Consider the following 20,430-nt stretch of genomic DNA (forward strand, 5'->3'; position numbering starts at 1 on the left):
CTTCTTTTGACGTCGAGAAAGAAACGACAATGAGGCTGCAGATGTTGCTTTCGCGCCCGAGTGTCCGTGGCGTTGCTGGTGATGTCCGCAGTCCAGACACAGCCTGTCGGGGTAATGGGTGCGCCTGTGCTCTGGGTGCGTATCGAACAGAGGAGGACTATCCGGGCCTGTTGCCAGGTTGCCAGGGTTGAACGAGACGCGAGCTTATTGTGCTTGTGCGTTCGACGGTGCCGCAAGGCGCCAGGCGGGGGAGTGCGGAACAGGACACGCAAAGGAGTGTGAATATGCAGCAGACGAACAAACATGCACGACCGGCGAGGCAGGCTCTCAACGCGTCCTGCTCGTCCGGGAACAAGATTCCAACTTCAACAGAGGCTGGCGACAACCAACCTTCATTTCTGCAGGGCCGCCCGTTTCCGGTGCCGCTCCCAAATTGGGCAACCAACTATGTTGCATCTCCCGCTCGGGCGTCCTGGGCCAGCACAATAACCCCGCACAATGGAGAAGGAATTCGCATGATGATTGATCACGAACTTTGCAGAGCCCTCCTAATAGAGACCCAGTACTGTCGCTCCTGCTCGTCTACTACTCCAAGCACCGCCCCATCCAGAGCATCTTCTTGACCTGACGTGCACAGAGTAGCAGCCACATCTATTACAAGTGTCCGCACGGAACCAGAGGGCAGCTTTGCAAACGGCCCGGGTATCTCACCACGGGTAGGGTGAGATATCTTGAAGTAGGGGACCAAACGCGCCCGGATTTGGGACAGAACCTGAATTCGGGTCGTCAATAAATTGCTACGAGACCTACGCAATGTGAAGTGCACAAACCTCGGAGTCTGCGACCTGCGTTCGTCGCTGATGTAAACGAAGGATAACTCGCAGAATAGTCTGCAGGGCAAACATGTGTGTATAAAATCCTCTGGTGCGTACTGTGCTCGTACCTCAGTTGCTGACGGGTTAGATGACCCGAGCTCCCAAAGCGTTTTCGGCAGGTGCAACAACCACTCCCGGAGTCTCTGCACCAGAACATGGTGTTGCATTGGACGAAAGAATCCACGGTATTCCGGAGCTGTCTCGAGCTGACAGCACGATAAGACAGGAGCCGTGAGATTGACTGGATGTACTTACGAACAATAGCCTTCCAATGAAGTCGATGGTATGTCGTTTGACGGCTGACATCGACGATGCTTTTGTTCCATGAATGACACATGCTTGGGTAACATGTTCAGCGAAGTCTCCGCCCGGGCCGCTGATCAATGCCCAGACGGTCGGCAAGAGCGATGCGTAAGTTGCTGGTGTGATCGGCTTAAGACCGAGAGACTGCCCGTCAGGTCTATCCGGGGCCTCACCACGAAGAAGTTGAACTGTGTAGTCGCCGACCCGCTGAACGAGGGTTTCAATCACTCGCGAGGACTGCTTGGAATACGCAGAGTCTTTCACGGGATGGCGCAATCCGGCGGCAATCTGCGTTTCTTTGCTTGTCTTGAGCATTAACGTCGATGTCAGCTGGCAGAAGATCAAGTTGATGTCTTGCAGAGTCTGTTCGGTCTAAAGAGCAGTCCGTATTAGGCTCGAACCTCAACCAATCGTAGCACACAGCTCACTTTTAGTTCACGTCTTGCCACAGGAGACAAGTGCACCGTGAAAGGGAAGTAAGGCGCCATGTGACTGAGCAGAGAACTCAAGTCGTCGTACGGCGACCCCCGTGTTTTCTGCTCGTCTATAGTGAGCCGTAGCTTGCATGAGGACGCGAGTTACTCACGTCATTGTTATCCAAGAGCATCTCGCCGTAAAGGCACCGAGAAAGCCGAAAGACCGCAAGCACCGTTTGCAGTTCAATCTCTAAAGGTGATGACCCCGAAATGAACACCGAGGGCGCACAATCGAGAAAGGTCGCCACCAGAGTTGGGTGGAGAGTTCGCGCAAGGTGCTGACTTTACGTGAGAGGGGTCCGGATGTACACAAAACAAGCGATTTACCGATACATATGCTGACTCGGCTCTGATTCCAGAACTAGAGCCAGTGTCATCGCTCTGATCACCTGATACGACCACTTCGAGATGCGACAGGGACTCTAGAGACCAACTGTCTTCAAGACTGTTCGCAGCAAGCGCGAACTTTCCCGTAAAATCCTCAACGTATGCGTCATCCACCTCCTCCTGCCACTTCCGTGAAGTTGTAGCACTCGAGAGCATGCTGGGCTGTATGTAGGCGTCAAAGGCTTCGAAGGCCGAGGGATACGCGAATGCGGATGCCATGTACCGTGTCGGCGTAGGGCGAAGCTGAGCGGAAATCTGTTCTTGATCGACCGCAAACCATTTTGGATCCTTCGGCGACATGGCTCGCGATAGGAAGCTGGCAAGAGAGCTCAAGACGACCAATTTGGACTGTGACGACCGATAAGCTATGGTTCATGCAGTGTGTCAAATAGAGACAGCTCACCGCGGGAGACAAAATCACGCTAGCTGTGGATGTTGCTTGCGCTGGTCCTGTGTCCATGCAACGTGTAAACATTAGTGTTATATGTGAAGATAGAAGGATGCATACCGCCGCCTTCACCATAGGCAGTTCCCGCATTCAAAACGCCGAGATATCCTTCTAGGACCCGTCTACCATGGCCAGCATGCCCGTCAACCCAACCTTCAATGACGAACCCCGGGAAGAGTTCAAGGAATAGATCGAGGAACCGTGTGGCGTCTAAGCGAATTTCGGGGAATATGTGCGTTTGCGCAGATGTCGTGAAGAGCAAAAGCATAGAGGCGTGAGGGACCAAGGTATGCTACAGAGTAAATATTCGATGATGCTCATCTATTCGGAGAATTAATGCGGCTTACGCGCGGTATCTGGGGGAGCAGCCAGCCAAAGAAAGACAGAAGCGTCTTACGAACACCGACATCCTACAAGACGGAGTAAGGTCGCGTGATATTCGCAGAACATCAGGATACACACCTCGTCGCCGATTACTCTAGCGCAATTGCTCAAGGTAGCTGAGAGGGATGAGACTATGACTCCCGGGTGGTCCTCGAACAACTCTCGGAGGCCGATTATAGCATCTGAACTCTGACATGAGTGGCAGTAGAAACTGTGAAGCTAACTGTTTGGACATGCCTCTCCGCACACCAGCATTGTAATGCTTCAGATGAGAGATGAGGTCGTCGAGGGTAAGCTTGCGCTTAGTCGTCGGGATGCCACGCTCGACATCATGCACAATGGTCTGCGACGGCAGTGCGATGGCTGGTGCCTTGTTAGATAGATAGAGTCTTCCGGGAGGGCAAGAGCTTACACCGAGCCTTGAAAGAAGTGTCTACGGCATTGCTTGGTGTCTGCTTTCCTTTGCCGAGTTTTAGTTTTGCTTTCTAACGATGTTTGTCAAGCGCATTGTGCTCAATATAAACTTGAAACATACAGAAAAGTCTGCAGCTTTCTCTTTCTTCCTTTTCGTGCTCTTGGGCATCGTGAAACGGTGCAGGCTGTTCTGTAGTCCTCAAAATCGCCGATTGCAAGATCGCCTTCGCCACGTGGGTGTGTCAGACGCCCTAAGGTCCGATTGTGGAAGTTCTCCAAGTTCACACTCGTCCTGCGACACGGGCGAGCGAGTCACCGGGCTTACTGTTCCTGTTGGCTACAGGCACACAATAATTGATTCATGTCCTCCGTGTGCGGAGGATAACCAGAAACAGTCGTAGTCAGCTGTCCCCTCGACTCCGAAAGCACGACCCGGTCGGAACGAGACGACTGACACAAGGGTAATGTGACGCACACATAAGATGCATTCCTTTTCTCTGTGTCACCCTGATACACTTCGGCGTATTGAAGACGAGTTCAGCTGACCGTCCCCGATGTTCTTCCGGTCGAAGCTGACGAGTGCGACGACGAAGGTCGAAGATATATGAAGGACGTGCGGTCAAGAGATGCTACTGGCAAAGATGCTCGCCTCAGCACTATTGTCTGCTTTTGTCTTACTTGCTGCTGTGTCCGGTGTCGCTGCGAGCCCGACGACAAAGCGCAGCGCTCCTCCAGGCTTCGTTACCACCAAAGGAACGCAATTCGAACTCGATGGAGAGCCTTTTGTGAGTATATTGTCTCAGATCGTTTCCATACTTCTCTAAGAACCCATACCGTAGGCATTTGTTGGGGCAAACTCCTACGTACGACGCTTACCTGTTCAGTTCGAAGTCGGTTGCTGACAGGACGATCATGCCAACCAGTGGCTACCTCTTCTTCTGACACAGAGTGATGTCGAGAGCACGTTTCAGACGATGAGTCAAGCAGGAGTGAAGGTTCTGCGTACCTGGGTATGCTCTCGCCTGATGGCGCCTCACAATGCCAGGCTCATCGTCTTTAGGGATTCAACGCTATCAACGGGTCCGAACTTGCCGGAGCGAAAGAATCTGGACTTACTTACTATCAAGTAAACCATTTCCTCCAAATGTTGAAAGCATTTCACCGACAATATTTCAGATCTGGAATAGTAGCTCGTTCGCCCTCAACGCTGGCTCCCAAGGTCTGGAACGCCTAGACAATGTCATCGAGACTGCGGGAAAGCACGGCATCAAGGTCATTGTGGCATTCTCCAATAATTGGTGCGCCTTTCCCTCGTAGCTGCTTCACTTCGGCTGATCTCATGTAGGGTGGGGTACGGGGTAAGCCTTGAAAACCGCGTGTATGCGTACCCACTGACGGCCGCATGCAGGGCTCGGACCTCTACATTCAATGGATGGCTCCTGGAAGCACAACACACGATGTGTTCTTCAAGAATCCGAGCATTATCACTGCTTATCGTACGTACAGAACTAATGACGCTTTCCAGGTACTAAAACTTCTTTCAGAATCCTACGTACGCACCATCGTCGAGCGCTACAAGGACTCCCCGAATATCTTTGCCTGGGAGTTATTAAACGAGGCACGGTGCTCTAGTGACACTTACCCTTCTGGACCGTCATGCACGCCGGCTAGTGGGGCGGAAACTCTACTTGGCTGGTATAAGGAGCAATCGGACTTTGTCCGGAGTCTGTGAGCGAAATGTCTTACCTCATGTATGCGACTAGTGTTAACTTACTGCCCTAGGGATCCGGACCACTTAATTACCACTGGCGGAGAAGGCCATTTCTTCTGGACTCATCCGCGCACATAGTGGGCAACGCTTCTATTGCTTGCTTGGCTATGCTAATCTTCCTGAATAGCTGGTTCAATGGACAACTTGTCAGCGACTACAACTGGAACGGCCAAGGTGGTGTTGCTTCGCCTCTCGAATATCTCTTTCGTTCATCCTGTTATTAGCCGGCGAGGATTTCGACCGCAATTTGGCTCTCTCAAATATCGATTTCGCCACATACGTAAGTGAATCGGCATTCAATATGTAAATTAGCCTCTGACTTCCTGCGTATAGCATATGTATCCTCAATCATGGTTAGTATTTTCTCTATAGCGCCTCGTTATATCATTTGACGACGTGGCAGGTATCCTGAGCTCGTAAGCTGCTCTCAACGGGTGCCGCGCCTCTTAACTTAGTCAATACCCATGTATCCTCCGACAGGACTTCCCCGGAAGTAATTTCTCTATCGCAAACTGGGGCTTGCAATGGATCAACGATCACATCAATGGCACGTCTCTATACTCCTCTCTTTCCACCATCTTAACAATCGAGCTATTAGCTGGAAACAGAGCAGATAAGCCGATTGTGCTCGAGGAATTCGGTCTAGGTGGTCTCGGTAAGAGCAATTGGATAGACGATTGCCTTCGGATGCTAATGCGGTTTCTCGCCAGACAATAAGACGCAGATCTACCCGACCTGGGTTCAACACGCCTTAGATACCAAACATGCGTACGTGTCCTTCACTCCTCATCGAATAATCACGTCATGCTCATACTCTTCCCCCTCTCAGTGGGTAAGAACTCATCCATACAAGATGTCAATGCCTTGCGTTAACTTTGCGCTCTCTGCAGTATTATGCCTTGGCAGTTTGGAGTGCTCGGTTTGACGGAGGACGGCGGCAACAGAATCATTAAGTATTCCGACGCGGTTAACCACGGGGTGAGTGCCCAGCATAGATATGTGCAGACGCCGAACTAATAGTCTTTCACCAAGGCTTCTCCAAATGATGGTCAGTGAAATATGATGTTGCGCCATGCTCATCTCACGCAGGTGTCTATTTACAGGCAATACCTTTTACCCAAACCAGACCGCTGTCTGGAATATCTTCACGTAAGGAGCCCTTGTATTACATGTCCGCGTCATTTGACCTCTTTTCTACCAGACGGGCTGCCGAAATTCAAGCGCAGCGATCCCAGTAGTGTCCCAGCTTCGTTTCTCGTCCTTCGCGAAAATGATCATAGTCTGGGTTTGCTCGGTTCGATGGGTAGACAGCAAACGGTACCAAACTGTGTACATACATTCGTCGGAAGCTTGGGTGTACCTTGAATGTAGCTAATGCAACAGTGACGCCGTCGGATATGCTACTTCGTTCAAGCTCGTCGTCGCCGGAGCATACAAGGGGATTAAATGCTGTTCGAATGCTGCATCTGCCGTCGTCCCATAGTTTTACTCTGCAGAACACTATTGTCAGACATCATAGGTGCCGACGTGGCTTAGACTTACGATAGGTTCGCTTCTTTGCCGTGCTGTCTAACCGCATATCTGTATGGCTGCCCGGCGGTAAGCACAAGAGATATACTCTCTCCCCTGTGCAGAAGGACAGTAGGGCCAGCCCGTAGCCCGTTGTCTACACGCAGTACTTGAAATGTGGCTGCATAAGGCGTGTCATTGACGACACAAAACAGGACTTCGTAGGGGATGGTGCAGGTCGGCGACATACTTCACGGAGACACTCGAGGTGAATGCTCGTGCGGCGGTTTCATATACTTACCGTGCGAGGTCACAATGAGCAATGGTCACCCAGCAGACCGGACGTATCACTAACTTCCGCGAAACATGTAAGTGCGTAGACGGGCGGGTAGAATCCTTATTGTCTCCGGGGCGCATCCTCTCCCACGGCATCAGCCCCAGATGATAGATACACAGTATCGCCTCAACATAACGGACGGCTACCTAGTGTACTCGATGCATGAGCTCGGCACCAATAGTGCATCTGGCAGGAACAGGTCCCTCTCGGAACATCACTAGGGCGGCAGGCGCCCCCTTATTGTCTTCCAAGAGTCACGTTCCCGGATGCTATGAGCGCAAAGGGACGCGGAACGCGGGATGCAATGGGCGGCAGTTAATGTAGACAATTAAGAGGAGCCAGTAGCAGCTGGCGGTCTGGGCGACCAGGTCGACGCAGAAGCCTGGGTGGTATTGGGATCCCATCCCGTAGCGATCATCTTCTCAATGATCCGCAAGATATTCTTGCAGTCATCGATGCCGCTGTGATGCCTCCCTTCGAGTTCCAGCTGCAGCTTCTTCAACATGGCGGGCATACTGACGTTGAAGCGCGTCATGTTAAACCGCTTCTTGAATGGGGTCTTGATATTGATCCAACGGTTGTAGGGAGCAACAACTCGGCCGCTCTCGTCCAAGCCGTGATCAGCCTCTACAAGACTAAGTTGCTTGGGCAACATAGTCTTGAGGTCCCAATCGCCGCAAGTCACGAATATGTGAGACTCCATCTTCTCAGGATCCAGGAGACCATGAGATGCAAGAAACTCTTGGAATCGTTTCCATACTGCTGGAAAATTTTCAGCAGAATCGACGGTTTCCTGCAATGCGTACATACAGTCCCATCAGTCGTAGAAAGGTTCAAGAATGACGCTCAAGACAAACCTGTGTTATGCCAGTTAATTCTGTACAGAAGGGTGTCAAACGGCTGTGTATCTCGGGTTTCACGTACTCGTGAAATGTTGCCTGAACCTTGCCTGCAAATGTTCGAACATAAGTCAAACGAAAGCTGGCAATGGACGAGCCATGCCTTCATGCAAGTCATATAGCAACGTCGGGAACTCGATGATTTCCATCTGCTTTACGACATCGCCGCAAGTTGCCTCGAAGTCGAGGACTAGAAGGTATCTGAGAGGACCACGGAACTTGGGTGGGCCAGCCATACGGTGCCAAGTTGTAAACGGACGACGGAGGTGGAAGCGGACAGCGGACTGCATTGTAGTCCCCGGCGGCAAAGCGAGAATCTCTCCTCGGGCGCTCGCACAGAGACCCCGAAACCAATCTCGTGATCGTTGATACCTGATTTAGATTCTAGAGCGACAAGCTGGATTGCACCGCAAGGCAGTATAAGACGCGAGTCTCGTTTTCTCCCTCACTCAGCACTCACAGAATTGACGCAACGTCGTGCAGTTCTGATGTCTTTTAGCGAGCTGACGAGGAACTCTTTCCAGAGTGGAATATCCGCGGCGAAAGTAAATCAATAACTTCTGCAATGAATAGCTTTCTTGTGTGCTCAGCGATGGTGCTCGCAGTGGCTCAGCCTATGCAAGTTGTTCGTGTCCAAACATCTCACGCAGGTGTCACATCAGGACGTTGAATCCGCATTGAGTAGTAAGCAAAGTAGTATTGCTCACCATCACCAGCTGCTGACTCTAGAAGACTCTGTCCTGGCTCTCTTTAGAAACTACCCTGGGGATCCAGCGCTGAACGCATACCTGCAGTATACCATCCAGGATGGTATACTTTCACTCGCGACCTTCATTTCTACCTTCCTGTCGGCGGCGAGGTCGTTGGAGCTTCAAAACGTGTCGACACTAGACATGCTCTGCAGGCTAGCACTGGAATGTCACTACTCCTCCGGCATGCCTCCAATAGGTTCCGTCGTATCGTTTACTCAGCCTTTACCCGTGGTATTCAGCACGGTCCTGGATGCTACTGCACTGTTAAGAATCGCGCACACTCTGCCCCAGACCCACCTCCACCAGTTGACAAACTCTGCTTCGGAACTCTTGATCCTGCTTTTATCAACTGTCGGCGATGTCTCACAGATACCTACACCACTGGGGATCATGTTCCTACAAGACATGGCCGAAATGACACCTGCTGGTTTCCGCCTTTCTCCAGCGACAAGACATGTGTTAGATCAATTCACGTTTGCTCTTCACAATGCGATCGGCGATGACGCAGCGCGCGAAACTCAGATGATGCACACACTCCAATTGACTTTTGGGAAAGGCGATGCCGTCAGCGGAACCTCTAGCGGCAAAGATATAATCACTTGTGGTCTACTCTTGCACAATCTCGTGAGTACCCCGTTCTGATTTGGAAGAGAAGCTCACGATAGCGTCTGTGTATAGGTTACCCATCGAGCTAGTCATTTCGGGTCAGGAGATGGCCGTCGGGCTATCGTCCTTCTGGTTGCTCTCGTACGCTGGACTGCTTGGACACCAGCAACATTCTACACGCAGTTGATGCAATCCGCGGTCGCCTGCTTCTCCCAAGCCACTTCACATTCTAGCAGCCGGACTGCTGCACTATGGCGGGCATTCATAGTGGGTCGGGTACGCAACTTTATAAGCCGAAGAGACTACCATCGTCGCTGTTGTCTTACAAGTGCTCTAGCTGCCTCAGCTGTTGTCTATGTTCGAGAAGTCGGTCGATCTGGACGGTACTTCCGAAGCTGATTGGGTATGTAAGATGGTCAGCGTTCGCTCATTCTCGGTTTAGACGCCTTGCCATATAGCGCTCAGCCATGCAGATAGCAGTTACTTCTCTGTTCCAGCGAGCAGATCTGCTGAGTAGATGTGACAGCGTTTATTGCCACCCATCTACAGAGCAGAATAATCACAGCCACAATAGTCAACATAATCCGTGAGTTCGCCTTACTTTTCAACGGTCGGAACACCTAAATACTCCCAGAGGACAGCCTTTTATGACAGAATTGCTGCACCAGCTGTTGGCCGTCGGTTTGCTCGAGCAAGCGGTGGTTTCAAGCTTTAATCCAAACCTTCAGAACGATTTCCACTCTCGTATGCAAACGGAAGCTCAGGAGCACGGATCCGACCTAGAGGTGCGAAGAGTTGGAGTTGCAAATTCTTAGACACTCAACGCTCGCTGCAGTCGTATCTGGAGTCGCGCTTCAGCACGGACATGAATGTCGACGACGCTATGCCCATACTCGAGAAGATATGGAAAGATCCATGTAGCCACGCGGCGTTTGCTGACATAGCCAAAAAGGTATTCCTTCAGTGCTCTTCTCCCACCGACCCGCTGAAACTTACTCGGAGTAAATACAGCGCTTCAAGTCGTACTCGTCTTCAAATGACATTGAATCGCTCGGCCACATGTGCAAGATACTTTATTCCCATGAGCACTCCCTCGAGATTCTGTCACTTCATGTCACGATACAAGATTTACTGTCCCGAGCCCTCGCTATCGTCGAAGACTATGACTGTGAGACTGTTGGTGGGCACCACTTTCTCCTTGAGTTTTTCCTTTGTGCTGCACGTCTTGCTGATTGTGCCCGAATAGGCGATCCACAAGCGGCTGTTAGTCACTATGGCAATGTCGTCTTATTCGCACAGACGGCTCTCATCAAATTTAACGTGTGTATCTGCTTGGGTTAAAAACGTTGAGCACATATTATTGACCCTCTGGACAGCTCGAAAATTCGAAGTTCACTTTGGGAGAAAGGACCTTGTCAACTGATCTTCTCAACTCTGCAGCATATATGCGTCGACCTGACGAGCTTGAGGGCGAGGACGAGGCAGCTTTTAAGAGCTGGCAGAAGACTTTATTCGATACCGGAAGCGAAGGTATCGAGGATTCAATTCTGCGTAATACGCGACCGCATAGCTTGCTGCGAATAGCCGCGACCTTACTTCTCGGTTCTATCAATGCATACTCTAGCAAAAAGCTAGACAAGGATGCCTTGTACAATGGCGTCTCGTATTTCCAGAGTCCTTTACTCAATTGGACGACGGCAGGGGTGATCAGGGCGCTCTTGCGGGAGATTAAGCAGAGAGCGTACGCACAGTACCTCTTGTCCTGTCTTCTCGCACTGACTGTCGGCCGTGCAGTGTCGCCGTATCACCTCACATCGAGATACTTCAAACATTGCTCCAGTCACCTTCGTGTCCTGGACCCGTCTTGAGATTATCTGCGCACCAAGTTTTACGGACGCTTCCTCCGAAAACCACGCCGCAACCATCGCAATCTCCGATGAAGGCTTTCGATCCCATGCTACTTCGCAAGCTGGCGTTGCAAGCATTGGGCCTTCCAGCACCAGCAGAAGGTATGAATTACTTCTTCTTATACCTATCAGATTGTTCATGGTGCAGAAACAGAGGACGCAGCGACAGAGCCGCCTCGGCCGCAGCCGCTTCAGATCACCGACCCTGTGGTTCATGCCATACGTGGATCTCTCAATGATGCCCGGACGGGTAAAGCACCCTCGCTGGACGTCGAGCGGTGTCTCCTATTCACCAACCCGATCAAGTTCCTGACCGTCTTTTGGATGGAGCTCACGCTGGCGTCCGCAATGGGCGAACTGGAAGCCCCGCGCCGCCTTGCAACGTTTGTCCTCGGCACGCCTCGAGCACCACAATCGCCGCCGCTGCTCCCGGTATTCCTGCACGTCGTTCTCCCGACTATCATTGCTTCCGCCGACAACCTCGCTCCCGCCGAACAGACCATCATGGTTGAGCTGATAGTCGGCATCATCTCCAGTGCCTTGACCGCAGCATTATTCGTCGAGTGGGCACTGCTCTCGGTGTGCAAGGAGCAAAGGCTGGTGCTCGGTCAGCCGGCTTTGACGATGGCAAGACGGCTGAGCGGGGAGCTAAGAAAAGCACACAGTCCAACTAGTACGGTGATTATGCAGCGCCTTGGGGCCTCCTCCTCGTTCATGGCTAACTTTCCCACTTTCATGACTGAGTGAGCCAAGAATAAAGACATAGCAGTGTTACTAAGATACGTAACTACAGCAGGGGTACAGCGCGATTGATATACACCAGTAGAGTCGGCATCCGTACCCATTACAGCTCTTGAAAGCGTGACACCGGTTTTAAACATCGGGTGCCGATGGTGGCGCTAACGTTTTTCATGAGATGGTGTAATTAAAGTACGACAACTGCGACGTACGGCAACAAGCATTTTCAGCGACGCAAGTCTGGTCTCGGGGGCAGAGGATGAGACAACTGGTGTCTGTCGAGGTCTGACGGTGCATTGGTGTAAGCGGGATGAGGTAACACGTTGCCTCAGCCACTACGCACCTTCAAGTGCTCCTCAGGGGGAGAGTTACAGGCATGATACTCAGGCTGTATTGTGCTCGAATGAATGCCACGCTCGTGCAGCGCCTTCCTTATCTTGGCTGCAACTGGCATGAAGTCGTGGTTACGTGAGGCCATCACATGTACGGAGGCCACAATTTTGTTCTCTGACAGCTGCCAAACATGTAACTCATGCAGCGAGAGCACACCATCGACCGCAAGTATAGCAGCGCGGACTTCATCAAGGGACACCGTTGGTGGGACACCTTGCAGCAAGATGAACGAGGTGCTGCGTACTGTGCGAATAGTACCGTAAGGACTGAATGAGTCTATGACCGCGAGGACACGCACCAAGGGGAAGAGCAGACGAGAAGATGATAACGGTGATTACCAAGCTGATGACGGGATCGAAGTAATACTTCCAGCTCCAGTGGCTAAGCCAGATAACGAGACCTGTAGCGATAACGCCAACGTTCCCAAGAGCGTCGCCAAAGACATGTAGCAGAAGTGCGCGCATGTTCATCGACCCATGACCATGACCGGGACCGGCAGAATGCGAGTGGTCTTCATGCAAAGAATGCGGGACCGATTCAGAGGACGGACTTGACGTGAGCAGAGGAGTGCGTTCGTCTAAACGAGAAGGAGACGAGATTGACTCTACGGGCATGTAAGACGCAGAACTGACTGCCATCGCATCGTCGCGGTGATCTTCGTGCTCGTGGCCTGCAGCTCTCGATCGGGACCGACTACCGCGAGAGAGCTTCTTGCTTGGTATGGTTGGAGAGCCTGCTTGTGCAATTTCCTGAGCTGCTTGGACCATAGATTGCCTAGTAGCTGCGGGATGTCCATAAAGCGAGGAGTAGGATTCGGACCGAGGACGCGACTTGCTGCGCTTCCGCACATCTGGCGAAGTAGCTCGCGGCGTAAGGTCGGCGTCGCTACCGCTACGGCTGCGGAGGCTGGGTGTAGGAGAGGTGGACGCAAGAGAAGCGCTCATACCGTGACCGTGGTCATGGCTGTGTTCTATGGGTCAAATTAGACATGAATGGGGAAGGCAGACTGTTGACATACCATGAAAGAGGGAGAGTCCGATTATATTTGAAGCCAAACCCAGCGAGCCTACGATAACGACAAGGCGAGGCTGCGAGATCTCTAGCAGCTAGTGTTAGCACACGTGTGCACTGTAGCCAAGCGGTTACTCACCCGGCGTGGAGAAGAACCGTTCTATAGCCTCAAGGAATATCGAAAAACAAAGTGCGAGGAGAAAGACTCCATTGATCAAGGCGGCCAGAATCTCTGCTCGATGCCAGCCATAAGAGTATCTTGCATCTATGTGTTTCTGATTGGTGAGCTGTAGAAAGGAGGTTAGCTTGCTCCACACGACAAGGATGTTGATGACATGCCTTGATTGCGTAGAGGGCGACTATCAAGCTCAGAACATCACTAGAGGGGCATTGAGCTACTGACGGGCATGCCAAGTACCGAACCGCACGAGCTCACTTCAGCATATGGAAGCTGTCTGCTACGAGAGCAAGCGAGCCGACGGCATAGCCTACATTTCGGGAGCTTATGAGCACAACCGAGACCTAGCGGGAACAGTGAGGACTGACCGACAATGAGCTCGATGAAGAAGAAAAAGACGTCGATGACGAGTAGAATGAGGATTCTGGTAGACCGCTTCATGGCTAGTGCATTGACAAGGCGTGGTTCGTGCTCAACGTCTGTGGTGAGATCGGAGCACTCAGAGCGCTTATGAAGCCTGACTTCATCCGCGGTGTTTGCCGGAGCCGACAAAAAACGGCCAGCGCCGGATTCGAACAAGCACCGTCTTGCGCTCTAATCAACTGGGCTATTTGGAAATTCTGGTCTGTTACTTAACGCCGTGACTCGTTTTGGAACTCGACCGCCTTGTGAGCCATCCTAGCTTTCTTTTTGCAGAGTGAGCTTCAAGCCACTCTCGTTAGCATTCAAGATGGCAGCAGCCCCGTCAATGGCTGCAGCAATTGCTGCCTCGCTCCCTGCGCCCTCTACCGCGCCCACTCCTGCAGCACCGACGCATGAAGCCATCCCTGCTTCCATGGCCAAGGTCATTGACCTCGAGGCCGACATCCCACTCACTTGTGTTCAGCTCGATGGCATGGTTAGTACGCGTCCACTATTCATGACACACATTAACTGTTCTCATCGTAGGTAGTCTCCAAAATTATTAAACATGCCCGGGAATCTCAAGGCTCGAGTGCACATGGCATCCTTCTCGGTCTTGACCTGGATGGTACCCTTGAGGTTTCCAACTCGTTCGCCTTGCCGCAACATATTAATGATGATGATGACAAATCGGTAAAGGGTATTGGTGAGTAATGTTACTGGCGACCATGATTCATGCTAACACACTGAACAGCTCGTTACCAGGCCTCTATGCTGCGATCTCTCAAGGAGGTCCAGGCAGATGACAGCATCATTGGTTTCTACCAAGCAATGTCTCTTGGCTCCTTCTACAATCAAAGTCTCGTGGAAACGCAGGCAATACAACAAGACAAGCTGCGCCACGGCGGCATTGTCCTTGTCCACGGTGCGTTTTTTTCTGTCCCGTTGTCCCACCTGCGCTAATTAGGGATGTTCTCACAGATATTTCACAAACTGCTCGGGGGAATGCCGCCTTCCGTGCATTCAGGCTCACGAGAGCCTTCTTTGATGCATACAAGCGCAACAACTTCAGTACAGACAGGTGAGCTTACCATGCCCAATGCACCATGAAACCTCGGCTTATACAACATGGCCGCAGCTTAATCAGTCACCGCCTCACCTTCTCATCCATTCTCGAGGAGGTCCCGATCAAAATCCGCACGAGCCCACTTCTAGGTGCATTCCTGGAGACCTTGAGTGCACCTTCAACCTCCCCCGTCTCAGAACCCAGTTCTGCGTCAGCACAGGCGTCCGTTGCATTGCCCCCTTCGTTCTCCGTCCTCAACCTTGGTACCAATGATGTCAACAAGAATTTGGAACAAGTCATTGAGGCTATGGATGCGTACAAGACCGAGGAAGGCAACATCGCATACAACCAGCGCCAGATTGCGCGGGAGAAGGCTAAGGCCGACGCGTACGTCGCCAAGCGCAAGGAGGATAACGCTGCCCGTCTTGCGCAGGGCCTTGCGCCGCTGCCGGAGGAAGACGTTAGCCGGTTGTTCAAGATTCCACCTGAGCCGAGCCGGCTGGAGAGCATGATGTTGCTTGGTCGCATTGACGCATACTCAAAGACGTTGGAGGAGACGTCGAGCACAGGTCTCGTCAAAATGTACGCCGCGAGAGGCACGGCGAACGTGTGACATGTGAAGCTTTGAAGCTTGATATAGTATGCTCATGGATGTACTATTTTGAGCGAAGTGAAATTTGCTGTGAATGAAGCGTTCGGCAATTCGAGCGTTGTTAGGCTGCAAACAAGCAGACGGCACCCGCAGCACAGCACGGGCCCTCCGCCCCGCAAGTAATTGGGCCCGGAAGTGTACCATAAGAGGGCAGTCTCATCAAGTTCAGTAAAAACATATTGGCGAGGATCCTGATGAATTGTTAAAACGTTAATCTTTTGTGCGGAATTTTCAGGGACACTGCGAGGTATAAGAAGCCGCGACCACTGCTTGCAAGCTTTCACAACGTTGTCTGAGCGGTCGTCGTCGGCACATCCTCCTCGCTTCCTTCGCTTGCGAGTCCCCCCATTCCTTCTCTGTCGCTCATTCCCCTCTCAGTTAAAGGCTCTGTCCTTTCAGACGTTCTTTGCCGTCGCTCGACCCTCTTCCCGTCCTCTCCCTCAACAAACCCCTAGCAGCAATGTACGTTCCGAAGGCGCTCGTCCTGCTCGCCATGGCCGTGTCGGCCTCTGCCGTCTCGACACAACACATCGCTCGTAACGTGCACCATCGCCGTCACGCAGTAGCTGCGAGGGACGCCTCGCCCGAGACGCCCTCTGCACCGGTTGCTGCCCCATCTGTTGTTCCACGAAAGCGCCAGATCAAGCGTTGCAAGGCAGGCAACCCGACCTCGACACTGCTCAGCAGCGCGGTCCCCACGTCGAGCACCAGTGCGACCTCCACGTTCAGTGTTGCTGTGTCTAGCGCGGTTCCCTCGTCTAGTGCTGTGTCGAGTTCGGTTGGCGTCCTGTCCACCTCGTCAGCAGCGAACAATGTTGGTGCCGCCCCGTCGTCAAGCTCGGTCGCTGTGCCATCGACGTCCGAAGCACCCGCTCCGTCTTCAGAGGCCGGCCCTGCTTCTTCATCCTCTGCCGTCCCTGCTCCTTCATCCTCTGCCGTTCCTGCTCCTTCATCCTCTGCCGTTCCTGCTCCTTCATCCTCTGCCGTCCCGACCACATCTTCCGTGGTGCCGACTACGTCGTCCACTCCCCCACCTGCACCCTCGTCATCCGAAGCACCAAGCAGCGCTGCAGCTCCCCTCAGCACCTCGTCGGAACAGCCCGCACCTCCTACACCGTCCCCAACTCCTACGCAAACAACCACCTTGTCTGCTGCGGCGTCTTCGCCGTCTCCCTCTTCCTCCGACAGCGATAGCAGCCTGTTGAGCTCCTCGCACTCTGGCGATGGTACGAAAATGCTCATGCTCCCCGAATAATTCATGACTCAACGCCTTCTGTAGCTACGTGGTACGAGACGGGCCTTGGTGCTTGCGGTATCAACAATGTCGACACCGACTTCATTGCTGCCGCATCCCACATACTTTTCGACGGATTCCCGTAAGTTGTGTTGACTTGATAGCTTTCTGTATAACACTGACACGTCTTCACAAGTGGCTATGACGGTGTGAACCCGAACGACAACCCTATCTGTAACATGAAGGTTACTGCCAACTGTGAGTTTTCCTCTACAATTCCCTTGCTGCTCATTTAATGATGGTGAACGCACGGTAGGGGAAGGCAAGTCGGTCACAGTCGCTATCACGGATCGCTGCACAGGTTGCGACGAGTTCTCGCTCGACTTCTCTCCATCGGCATTCACTCAGCTTGCCGACCAGTCGGTGGGTCGTCTCACCGGCATGACCTGGGTCTTCAACCTTTAAGGGGATACCGCACCACGAAGAACGGCAGGATTACCATGCATCTGCGATGCTAAGTGCTCGTTGAGATATCAATATCCTCTGGATATCTGTCACATCAGGTTTCTTATTGCTCACTGTACAAACCCTGCTGACTGACCGCCGGGGCGGTTCTTGCTGGCAATCCTGCATGCAGCGATATGCTGGCGACTGGCAGACACAGGGTTGCTGCTTTCTTCCTTCCTGTTTGCTCGCTTTGGTCGTCGCGTACAGGCTTTCTCTGCTGCTGCATTACTGCTACGCTGTTGTAGCACTAGCTCGAAGCTAACCTCTAACATATTTATTGTAACTGTCTCCGGTGACGGTCACGTGAGACTGCATTGAGCAACAAAGAAAATACAAGGTGATGTCCGTTTCGAGTTCGATGACAACGTAGAAAAAACGTGTCTATCAGGTTAGAGACTAGTGTAATCGTCCGTAAAATCGATGCGCTAAGGAATCCTAAAGTCCTCTGAAAGTGGTGTCTGCAGGCGTGATGTCTTTCGCCTGAATGAGCGTTCAGCTGAAAGGGTGTAAGTTGAGGCTGGTAGCATGCAGGGTAGCTACGGACCCACTAGGAGAGTCGCCAGGACAGTCCTTTGTAGGAGCCGAGCCAAGCAGGGGACGTCACGCACCAGGATGAGGCTGCTCCGTCTCCGGACGAGGCATGCTCCCTCCAGCGTTGTATGAGTTGTAGTAACTGTCCTGGACATGTGATGCCGGATTTGGCTCCTGGGCGAAAGCTTCGGATGGATAGGCAGGACCGCCATACGGGTCGTACGGCTTGTCAGCCGTGATTTGTTCCATGCTGCCAAAGCTGTCCTCCCTACCGTGTTGGTATCGGGGTATGTCGTCGGATGGGCGTGCGTCCCAAGGGTCACCTCGGTTGTTTAGCGGAATGTCCGAAGTGAGAGGGTACGTGGGATCATACATTGAGTCATATTTCTCGTGGTCGAGTCGCTGGCCTGTCCCGTAGGATGAAACAACGACGTAAAAGTACAGCTGTCGACCCCGCATCAGTTTCATTGATAGGAAACAGTGAGCTTAATCACATACCTGGGCTACAGCAAGGAGCACCCATAATCCGGCCATCAGACCAACGTCCACCCATGGGAAAATATCGCAAAGCGTGTTTGCCTCCGACGGTTCGGTCGTGTTGTTATAGAAGAGAGATTCGCAGTTGGTTTTTGCCGTGTTGTGGCGCGCCGCCGAGAGGGCTATCCAGACGGCAGCAACAGAGAAGGCGGCCACCGTGATCAAAATATGTAGCGTAGTGTACCGCCGATACATGATAGAGCGCTCCTGTTCTCATCAGTCCGTGACACCTGTCACCATAGGAATTCGGGAAACTTGCCTGGGATACGGCAATGAAACCTAACACCTGGATCGCAGCACCCACATAACAGACGATTGCAAAGATCCATTTCGCAGCAGAGAAGGTTACCGCACCCACAACTGCATATGCGTTTCAGGAGACTAGTAGTGCGAGAACGGCTGGACAAACTCACTTTGGGGAGTAGCAACCGACAATGTACCTGCCACCACGCCTAGCGTAAACTGTTCAGCCAGAGTAGCATAGATGCCAGTATAAACCGTTGGGATGGCACAGCAGCAGTAGTCGCGAGGCTTCATGGTGGATTATGTTTCGAGAACCTGCTCGTTTGGGATGATTGGTGAAACCTGGTTGCGGATTAGGCCTGGTGAGTAGGGTCTGGGGAGAAGATTCAGCAAGATACGCAAGGGAAGCTTTCAGGAGAGCAATACATTCGTGAAAAGTGAGCAGAAGGTGGAAGGAGAGCTTTAAAGGGCGGCGGCTGCTGCCCGCAGTGTGAGCCGCAGTGGCTCCAGCACAGCCGCACAAGCGCCAAAGCTGAGCCAGCCAGACGCCTTAGCGCTAGAGGCAGCGTACACGTGACGTCGGTTCGCTCCTTTGGCTCCCCCGGCTCGTCATCCGTTCCACCCCTCACACTTGCTCAAAGCTACTTTCATCCACGGTTACATCTCTCATGGCACGTCTTTCTTTCCTCGCTCTTCTGGCCGCTGTATCTGCCGGATTTGCTGCTGCAGGCCCTGCTCAGGAGACGCTTCAAACGTCCCTCAAGAGCGATAAGTGGAGATACGAAGACTGTGGTATGTAACTGTCCGGATTGCTCTTTTAATGACTTGCTGATGTGCAAAAAGGCGACTCTTCCTATCCTGTTCACATCAAATCTATCGAAATTTCTCCGGACCCACCCGTTCCTGGACAAAATCTCACTGTCAAGGTTGTTGGCCAGACAGATACGGTTGTAGAAGTGCGCAACATTCTCTCATGTGGTGGTCGCCACTCATGGGATTATTCAGGACGGCGCGTACGCAGATGTGACCGTGAAAGTCGGTCCCATTAAATTGCTCGATAAGGAGTTCGACCTTTGTGAAGAGGCGTACGTGTCATCCTTCTGAATTCCACTCAGAGGGAACTCACATGTCTCGAAGTCGCAAGGCTGAGTCTGACATCTCATGTCCTGTGGAAAAAGGAGAACACACTGTCGTCCAGACTGTTGCTCTTCCTCGGGAAATTCCGCATGGTAGAGCTATCTCGTGTTCCGCATGGTATATGTAATTGACTGGTGTATTGTATAGCGCCCTTCATAGTCAACGTCCGTGGCTACTCCGTTGTAGACGAGCCCATGGTCTGCCTCAATATTTGGATCGACTTCAGGACTCCCAAGAACAAGCTGTGGTGAAAGGACGGCGTCCAACCTTCTGGACGGATTTTCTTTGCAATGCATCATGATTTACGACATCCCTTCTATTCTTCCTCTTGTCTGCTCAGTGTTCGAATACGCTCAGTACTTCTTTGTCTAACGCTTTAGTTTGTAACCTTTTGTCCCTGAGACGCCGGTGGCGCACGAGTCTCGCGATATAACGGATATCTTTTGGGAAGCTTTAGAAACGATAAGTCTAACATTCTTGAGTTTTTCCTGGATCTTACGGTTTAACGCAAGCGGCTGGTTGCCATCGGCCTTACTGGAAGGATCAGATGCGGGGACAACTAAATGAGTCTATCCGGATGACGCGGCATTTGTTTCAGCATGCAGTATACCTTCAACTGCATACAATAGCGACACTTCTAGAACACAACACAACCTCTGAGTACTATCCTCGTGTTGGCCTGTGGTCTAAAATGTATGTGAGAAGAGTACGTATGTTCGTTGGACAAGAGTGA

The 20,430-nt window shown here is 52.2% G+C and overlaps 9 protein-coding genes across 9 annotated transcripts; 5 read left to right on the top strand and 4 right to left on the bottom strand.

Annotated features, from left to right (window-relative positions):
- Nucleotides 1-500: 500 nt before the first annotated feature.
- PHACADRAFT_247608 (uncharacterized protein) lies at nt 501-3,463 on the bottom strand. The gene is made up of 14 exons (XM_007390539.1): nt 3,409-3,463; nt 3,286-3,358; nt 3,111-3,236; nt 2,952-3,055; nt 2,837-2,899; nt 2,550-2,781; nt 2,445-2,491; nt 1,982-2,389; nt 1,765-1,932; nt 1,607-1,714; nt 1,131-1,550; nt 944-1,081; nt 831-890; nt 501-772 (listed from the first exon to the last, which is right to left on the bottom strand). Exons 1-14 carry the CDS (start codon nt 3,454-3,456, stop codon nt 527-529), a joined length of 2,241 nt encoding a protein of 746 aa, XP_007390601.1. The 5' UTR covers nt 3,457-3,463; the 3' UTR covers nt 501-526.
- Nucleotides 3,464-3,924: 461 nt separating this feature from the next.
- PHACADRAFT_168586 (glycoside hydrolase family 5 protein) lies at nt 3,925-6,435 on the top strand. The gene is made up of 20 exons (XM_007390540.1): nt 3,925-4,072; nt 4,127-4,150; nt 4,211-4,297; nt 4,348-4,413; nt 4,464-4,585; nt 4,633-4,645; nt 4,696-4,783; nt 4,832-5,015; nt 5,070-5,135; nt 5,186-5,232; nt 5,283-5,338; nt 5,392-5,411; nt 5,462-5,474; nt 5,539-5,605; nt 5,657-5,713; nt 5,769-5,826; nt 5,946-6,036; nt 6,091-6,106; nt 6,162-6,207; nt 6,260-6,435. Exons 1-20 carry the CDS (start codon nt 3,929-3,931, stop codon nt 6,294-6,296), a joined length of 1,302 nt encoding a protein of 433 aa, XP_007390602.1. The 5' UTR covers nt 3,925-3,928; the 3' UTR covers nt 6,297-6,435.
- A 158-nt stretch (nt 6,436-6,593) lies between these two features.
- PHACADRAFT_247610 (uncharacterized protein) lies at nt 6,594-6,903 on the bottom strand (the record flags this gene model as incomplete). The annotated part of the gene is made up of 1 exon (XM_007390541.1): nt 6,594-6,903. Exon 1 carries the CDS (start codon nt 6,813-6,815, stop codon nt 6,597-6,599), a length of 219 nt encoding a protein of 72 aa, XP_007390603.1. The 5' UTR covers nt 6,816-6,903.
- A 26-nt stretch (nt 6,904-6,929) lies between these two features.
- Nucleotides 6,930-8,087, bottom strand: PHACADRAFT_247611 (uncharacterized protein; the record flags this gene model as incomplete). The annotated part of the gene is made up of 1 exon (XM_007390542.1): nt 6,930-8,087. A coding segment is annotated over one exon (411 nt), but the record flags the coding sequence as incomplete, so codon positions are not given.
- A 106-nt stretch (nt 8,088-8,193) lies between these two features.
- On the top strand, nt 8,194-13,183 carry PHACADRAFT_134473 (uncharacterized protein). Its single transcript, XM_007390543.1, has 13 exons — nt 8,194-8,348; nt 8,394-8,487; nt 8,536-9,179; nt 9,234-9,437; nt 9,499-9,564; nt 9,620-9,747; nt 9,796-9,946; nt 9,997-10,113; nt 10,173-10,341; nt 10,408-10,481; nt 10,538-10,902; nt 10,956-11,170; nt 11,223-13,183. The coding sequence occupies exons 1-13, from the start codon at nt 8,292-8,294 to the stop codon at nt 11,813-11,815; spliced, it is 2,877 nt and encodes a 958-aa protein (XP_007390605.1). The 5' UTR covers nt 8,194-8,291; the 3' UTR covers nt 11,816-13,183.
- An 889-nt stretch (nt 13,184-14,072) lies between these two features.
- PHACADRAFT_247614 (uncharacterized protein) lies at nt 14,073-15,557 on the top strand. The gene is made up of 5 exons (XM_007390544.1): nt 14,073-14,286; nt 14,337-14,496; nt 14,545-14,715; nt 14,772-14,871; nt 14,929-15,557. Exons 1-5 carry the CDS (start codon nt 14,119-14,121, stop codon nt 15,467-15,469), a joined length of 1,140 nt encoding a protein of 379 aa, XP_007390606.1. The 5' UTR covers nt 14,073-14,118; the 3' UTR covers nt 15,470-15,557.
- Nucleotides 15,558-15,731: 174 nt separating this feature from the next.
- On the top strand, nt 15,732-16,878 carry PHACADRAFT_247616 (uncharacterized protein). Its single transcript, XM_007390545.1, has one exon. The coding sequence runs from the start codon at nt 15,969-15,971 to the stop codon at nt 16,761-16,763; it is 795 nt and encodes a 264-aa protein (XP_007390607.1). The 5' UTR covers nt 15,732-15,968; the 3' UTR covers nt 16,764-16,878.
- An 18-nt stretch (nt 16,879-16,896) lies between these two features.
- On the bottom strand, nt 16,897-19,084 carry PHACADRAFT_134485 (uncharacterized protein). The gene is made up of 4 exons (XM_007390546.1): nt 18,731-19,084; nt 18,577-18,677; nt 18,279-18,524; nt 16,897-18,224 (listed from the first exon to the last, which is right to left on the bottom strand). The coding sequence occupies exons 1-4, from the start codon at nt 18,852-18,854 to the stop codon at nt 17,850-17,852; spliced, it is 846 nt and encodes a 281-aa protein (XP_007390608.1). The 5' UTR covers nt 18,855-19,084; the 3' UTR covers nt 16,897-17,849.
- A 105-nt stretch (nt 19,085-19,189) lies between these two features.
- Nucleotides 19,190-20,145, top strand: PHACADRAFT_247619 (uncharacterized protein). The gene is made up of 5 exons (XM_007390547.1): nt 19,190-19,352; nt 19,404-19,516; nt 19,566-19,645; nt 19,698-19,789; nt 19,845-20,145. Exons 1-5 carry the CDS (start codon nt 19,229-19,231, stop codon nt 19,946-19,948), a joined length of 513 nt encoding a protein of 170 aa, XP_007390609.1. The 5' UTR covers nt 19,190-19,228; the 3' UTR covers nt 19,949-20,145.
- Nucleotides 20,146-20,430: the final 285 nt, after the last annotated feature.

Source organism: Phanerochaete carnosa, assembly GCF_000300595.1.
Source record: "Phanerochaete carnosa HHB-10118-sp unplaced genomic scaffold PHACAscaffold_1, whole genome shotgun sequence".
Classification (NCBI taxonomy): domain Eukaryota; kingdom Fungi; phylum Basidiomycota; class Agaricomycetes; order Polyporales; family Phanerochaetaceae; genus Phanerochaete; species Phanerochaete carnosa.

What these genes read in the sequence shown, in the direction of transcription:
- PHACADRAFT_247614 (XM_007390544.1), top strand. Translation starts at nt 14,119, where the DNA reads ATGGCAGCAGCCCCGTCAATGGCTGCAGCAATTGCTGCCTCGCTCCCT. An exon ending in GTGTTCAGCTCGATGGCATG is followed by an intron (nt 14,287 to 14,336) that starts GTTAGTACGCGT and finishes TTCTCATCGTAG; the next exon opens with GTAGTCTCCAAAATTATTAA. An exon ending in CGGCATTGTCCTTGTCCACG is followed by an intron (nt 14,716 to 14,771) that starts GTGCGTTTTTTT and finishes ATGTTCTCACAG; the next exon opens with ATATTTCACAAACTGCTCGG.
- PHACADRAFT_247619 (XM_007390547.1), top strand. Translation starts at nt 19,229, where the DNA reads ATGGCACGTCTTTCTTTCCTCGCTCTTCTGGCCGCTGTATCTGCCGGA. An exon ending in GTGGAGATACGAAGACTGTG is followed by an intron (nt 19,353 to 19,403) that starts GTATGTAACTGT and finishes ATGTGCAAAAAG; the next exon opens with GCGACTCTTCCTATCCTGTT. An exon ending in TCCTCGGGAAATTCCGCATG is followed by an intron (nt 19,790 to 19,844) that starts GTAGAGCTATCT and finishes TGTATTGTATAG; the next exon opens with CGCCCTTCATAGTCAACGTC.
- PHACADRAFT_134473 (XM_007390543.1), top strand. Translation starts at nt 8,292, where the DNA reads ATGTCTTTTAGCGAGCTGACGAGGAACTCTTTCCAGAGTGGAATATCC. An exon ending in CGGCTCTCATCAAATTTAAC is followed by an intron (nt 10,482 to 10,537) that starts GTGTGTATCTGC and finishes CCCTCTGGACAG; the next exon opens with CTCGAAAATTCGAAGTTCAC. An exon ending in CCTTCCAGCACCAGCAGAAG is followed by an intron (nt 11,171 to 11,222) that starts GTATGAATTACT and finishes GTGCAGAAACAG; the next exon opens with AGGACGCAGCGACAGAGCCG.
- PHACADRAFT_134485 (XM_007390546.1), bottom strand. Translation starts at nt 18,854, where the DNA reads ATGAAGCCTCGCGACTACTGCTGCTGTGCCATCCCAACGGTTTATACT. An exon ending in GTTTCATTGCCGTATCCCAG is followed by an intron (nt 18,525 to 18,576) that starts GCAAGTTTCCCG and finishes TGATGAGAACAG; the next exon opens with GAGCGCTCTATCATGTATCG. An exon ending in TGCTCCTTGCTGTAGCCCAG is followed by an intron (nt 18,225 to 18,278) that starts GTATGTGATTAA and finishes CGGGGTCGACAG; the next exon opens with CTGTACTTTTACGTCGTTGT.
- PHACADRAFT_168586 (XM_007390540.1), top strand. Translation starts at nt 3,929, where the DNA reads ATGCTCGCCTCAGCACTATTGTCTGCTTTTGTCTTACTTGCTGCTGTG. An exon ending in TGAAGGTTCTGCGTACCTGG is followed by an intron (nt 4,298 to 4,347) that starts GTATGCTCTCGC and finishes CATCGTCTTTAG; the next exon opens with GGATTCAACGCTATCAACGG. An exon ending in ATATCGATTTCGCCACATAC is followed by an intron (nt 5,339 to 5,391) that starts GTAAGTGAATCG and finishes TCCTGCGTATAG; the next exon opens with CATATGTATCCTCAATCATG.
- PHACADRAFT_247608 (XM_007390539.1), bottom strand. Translation starts at nt 3,456, where the DNA reads ATGCCCAAGAGCACGAAAAGGAAGAAAGAGAAAGCTGCAGACTTTTCT. An exon ending in CTAGAGTAATCGGCGACGAG is followed by an intron (nt 2,900 to 2,951) that starts GTGTGTATCCTG and finishes TCCGTCTTGTAG; the next exon opens with GATGTCGGTGTTCGTAAGAC. An exon ending in TGGCAAGACGTGAACTAAAA is followed by an intron (nt 1,551 to 1,606) that starts GTGAGCTGTGTG and finishes ACTGCTCTTTAG; the next exon opens with ACCGAACAGACTCTGCAAGA.
- PHACADRAFT_247616 (XM_007390545.1), top strand. Translation starts at nt 15,969, where the DNA reads ATGTACGTTCCGAAGGCGCTCGTCCTGCTCGCCATGGCCGTGTCGGCC.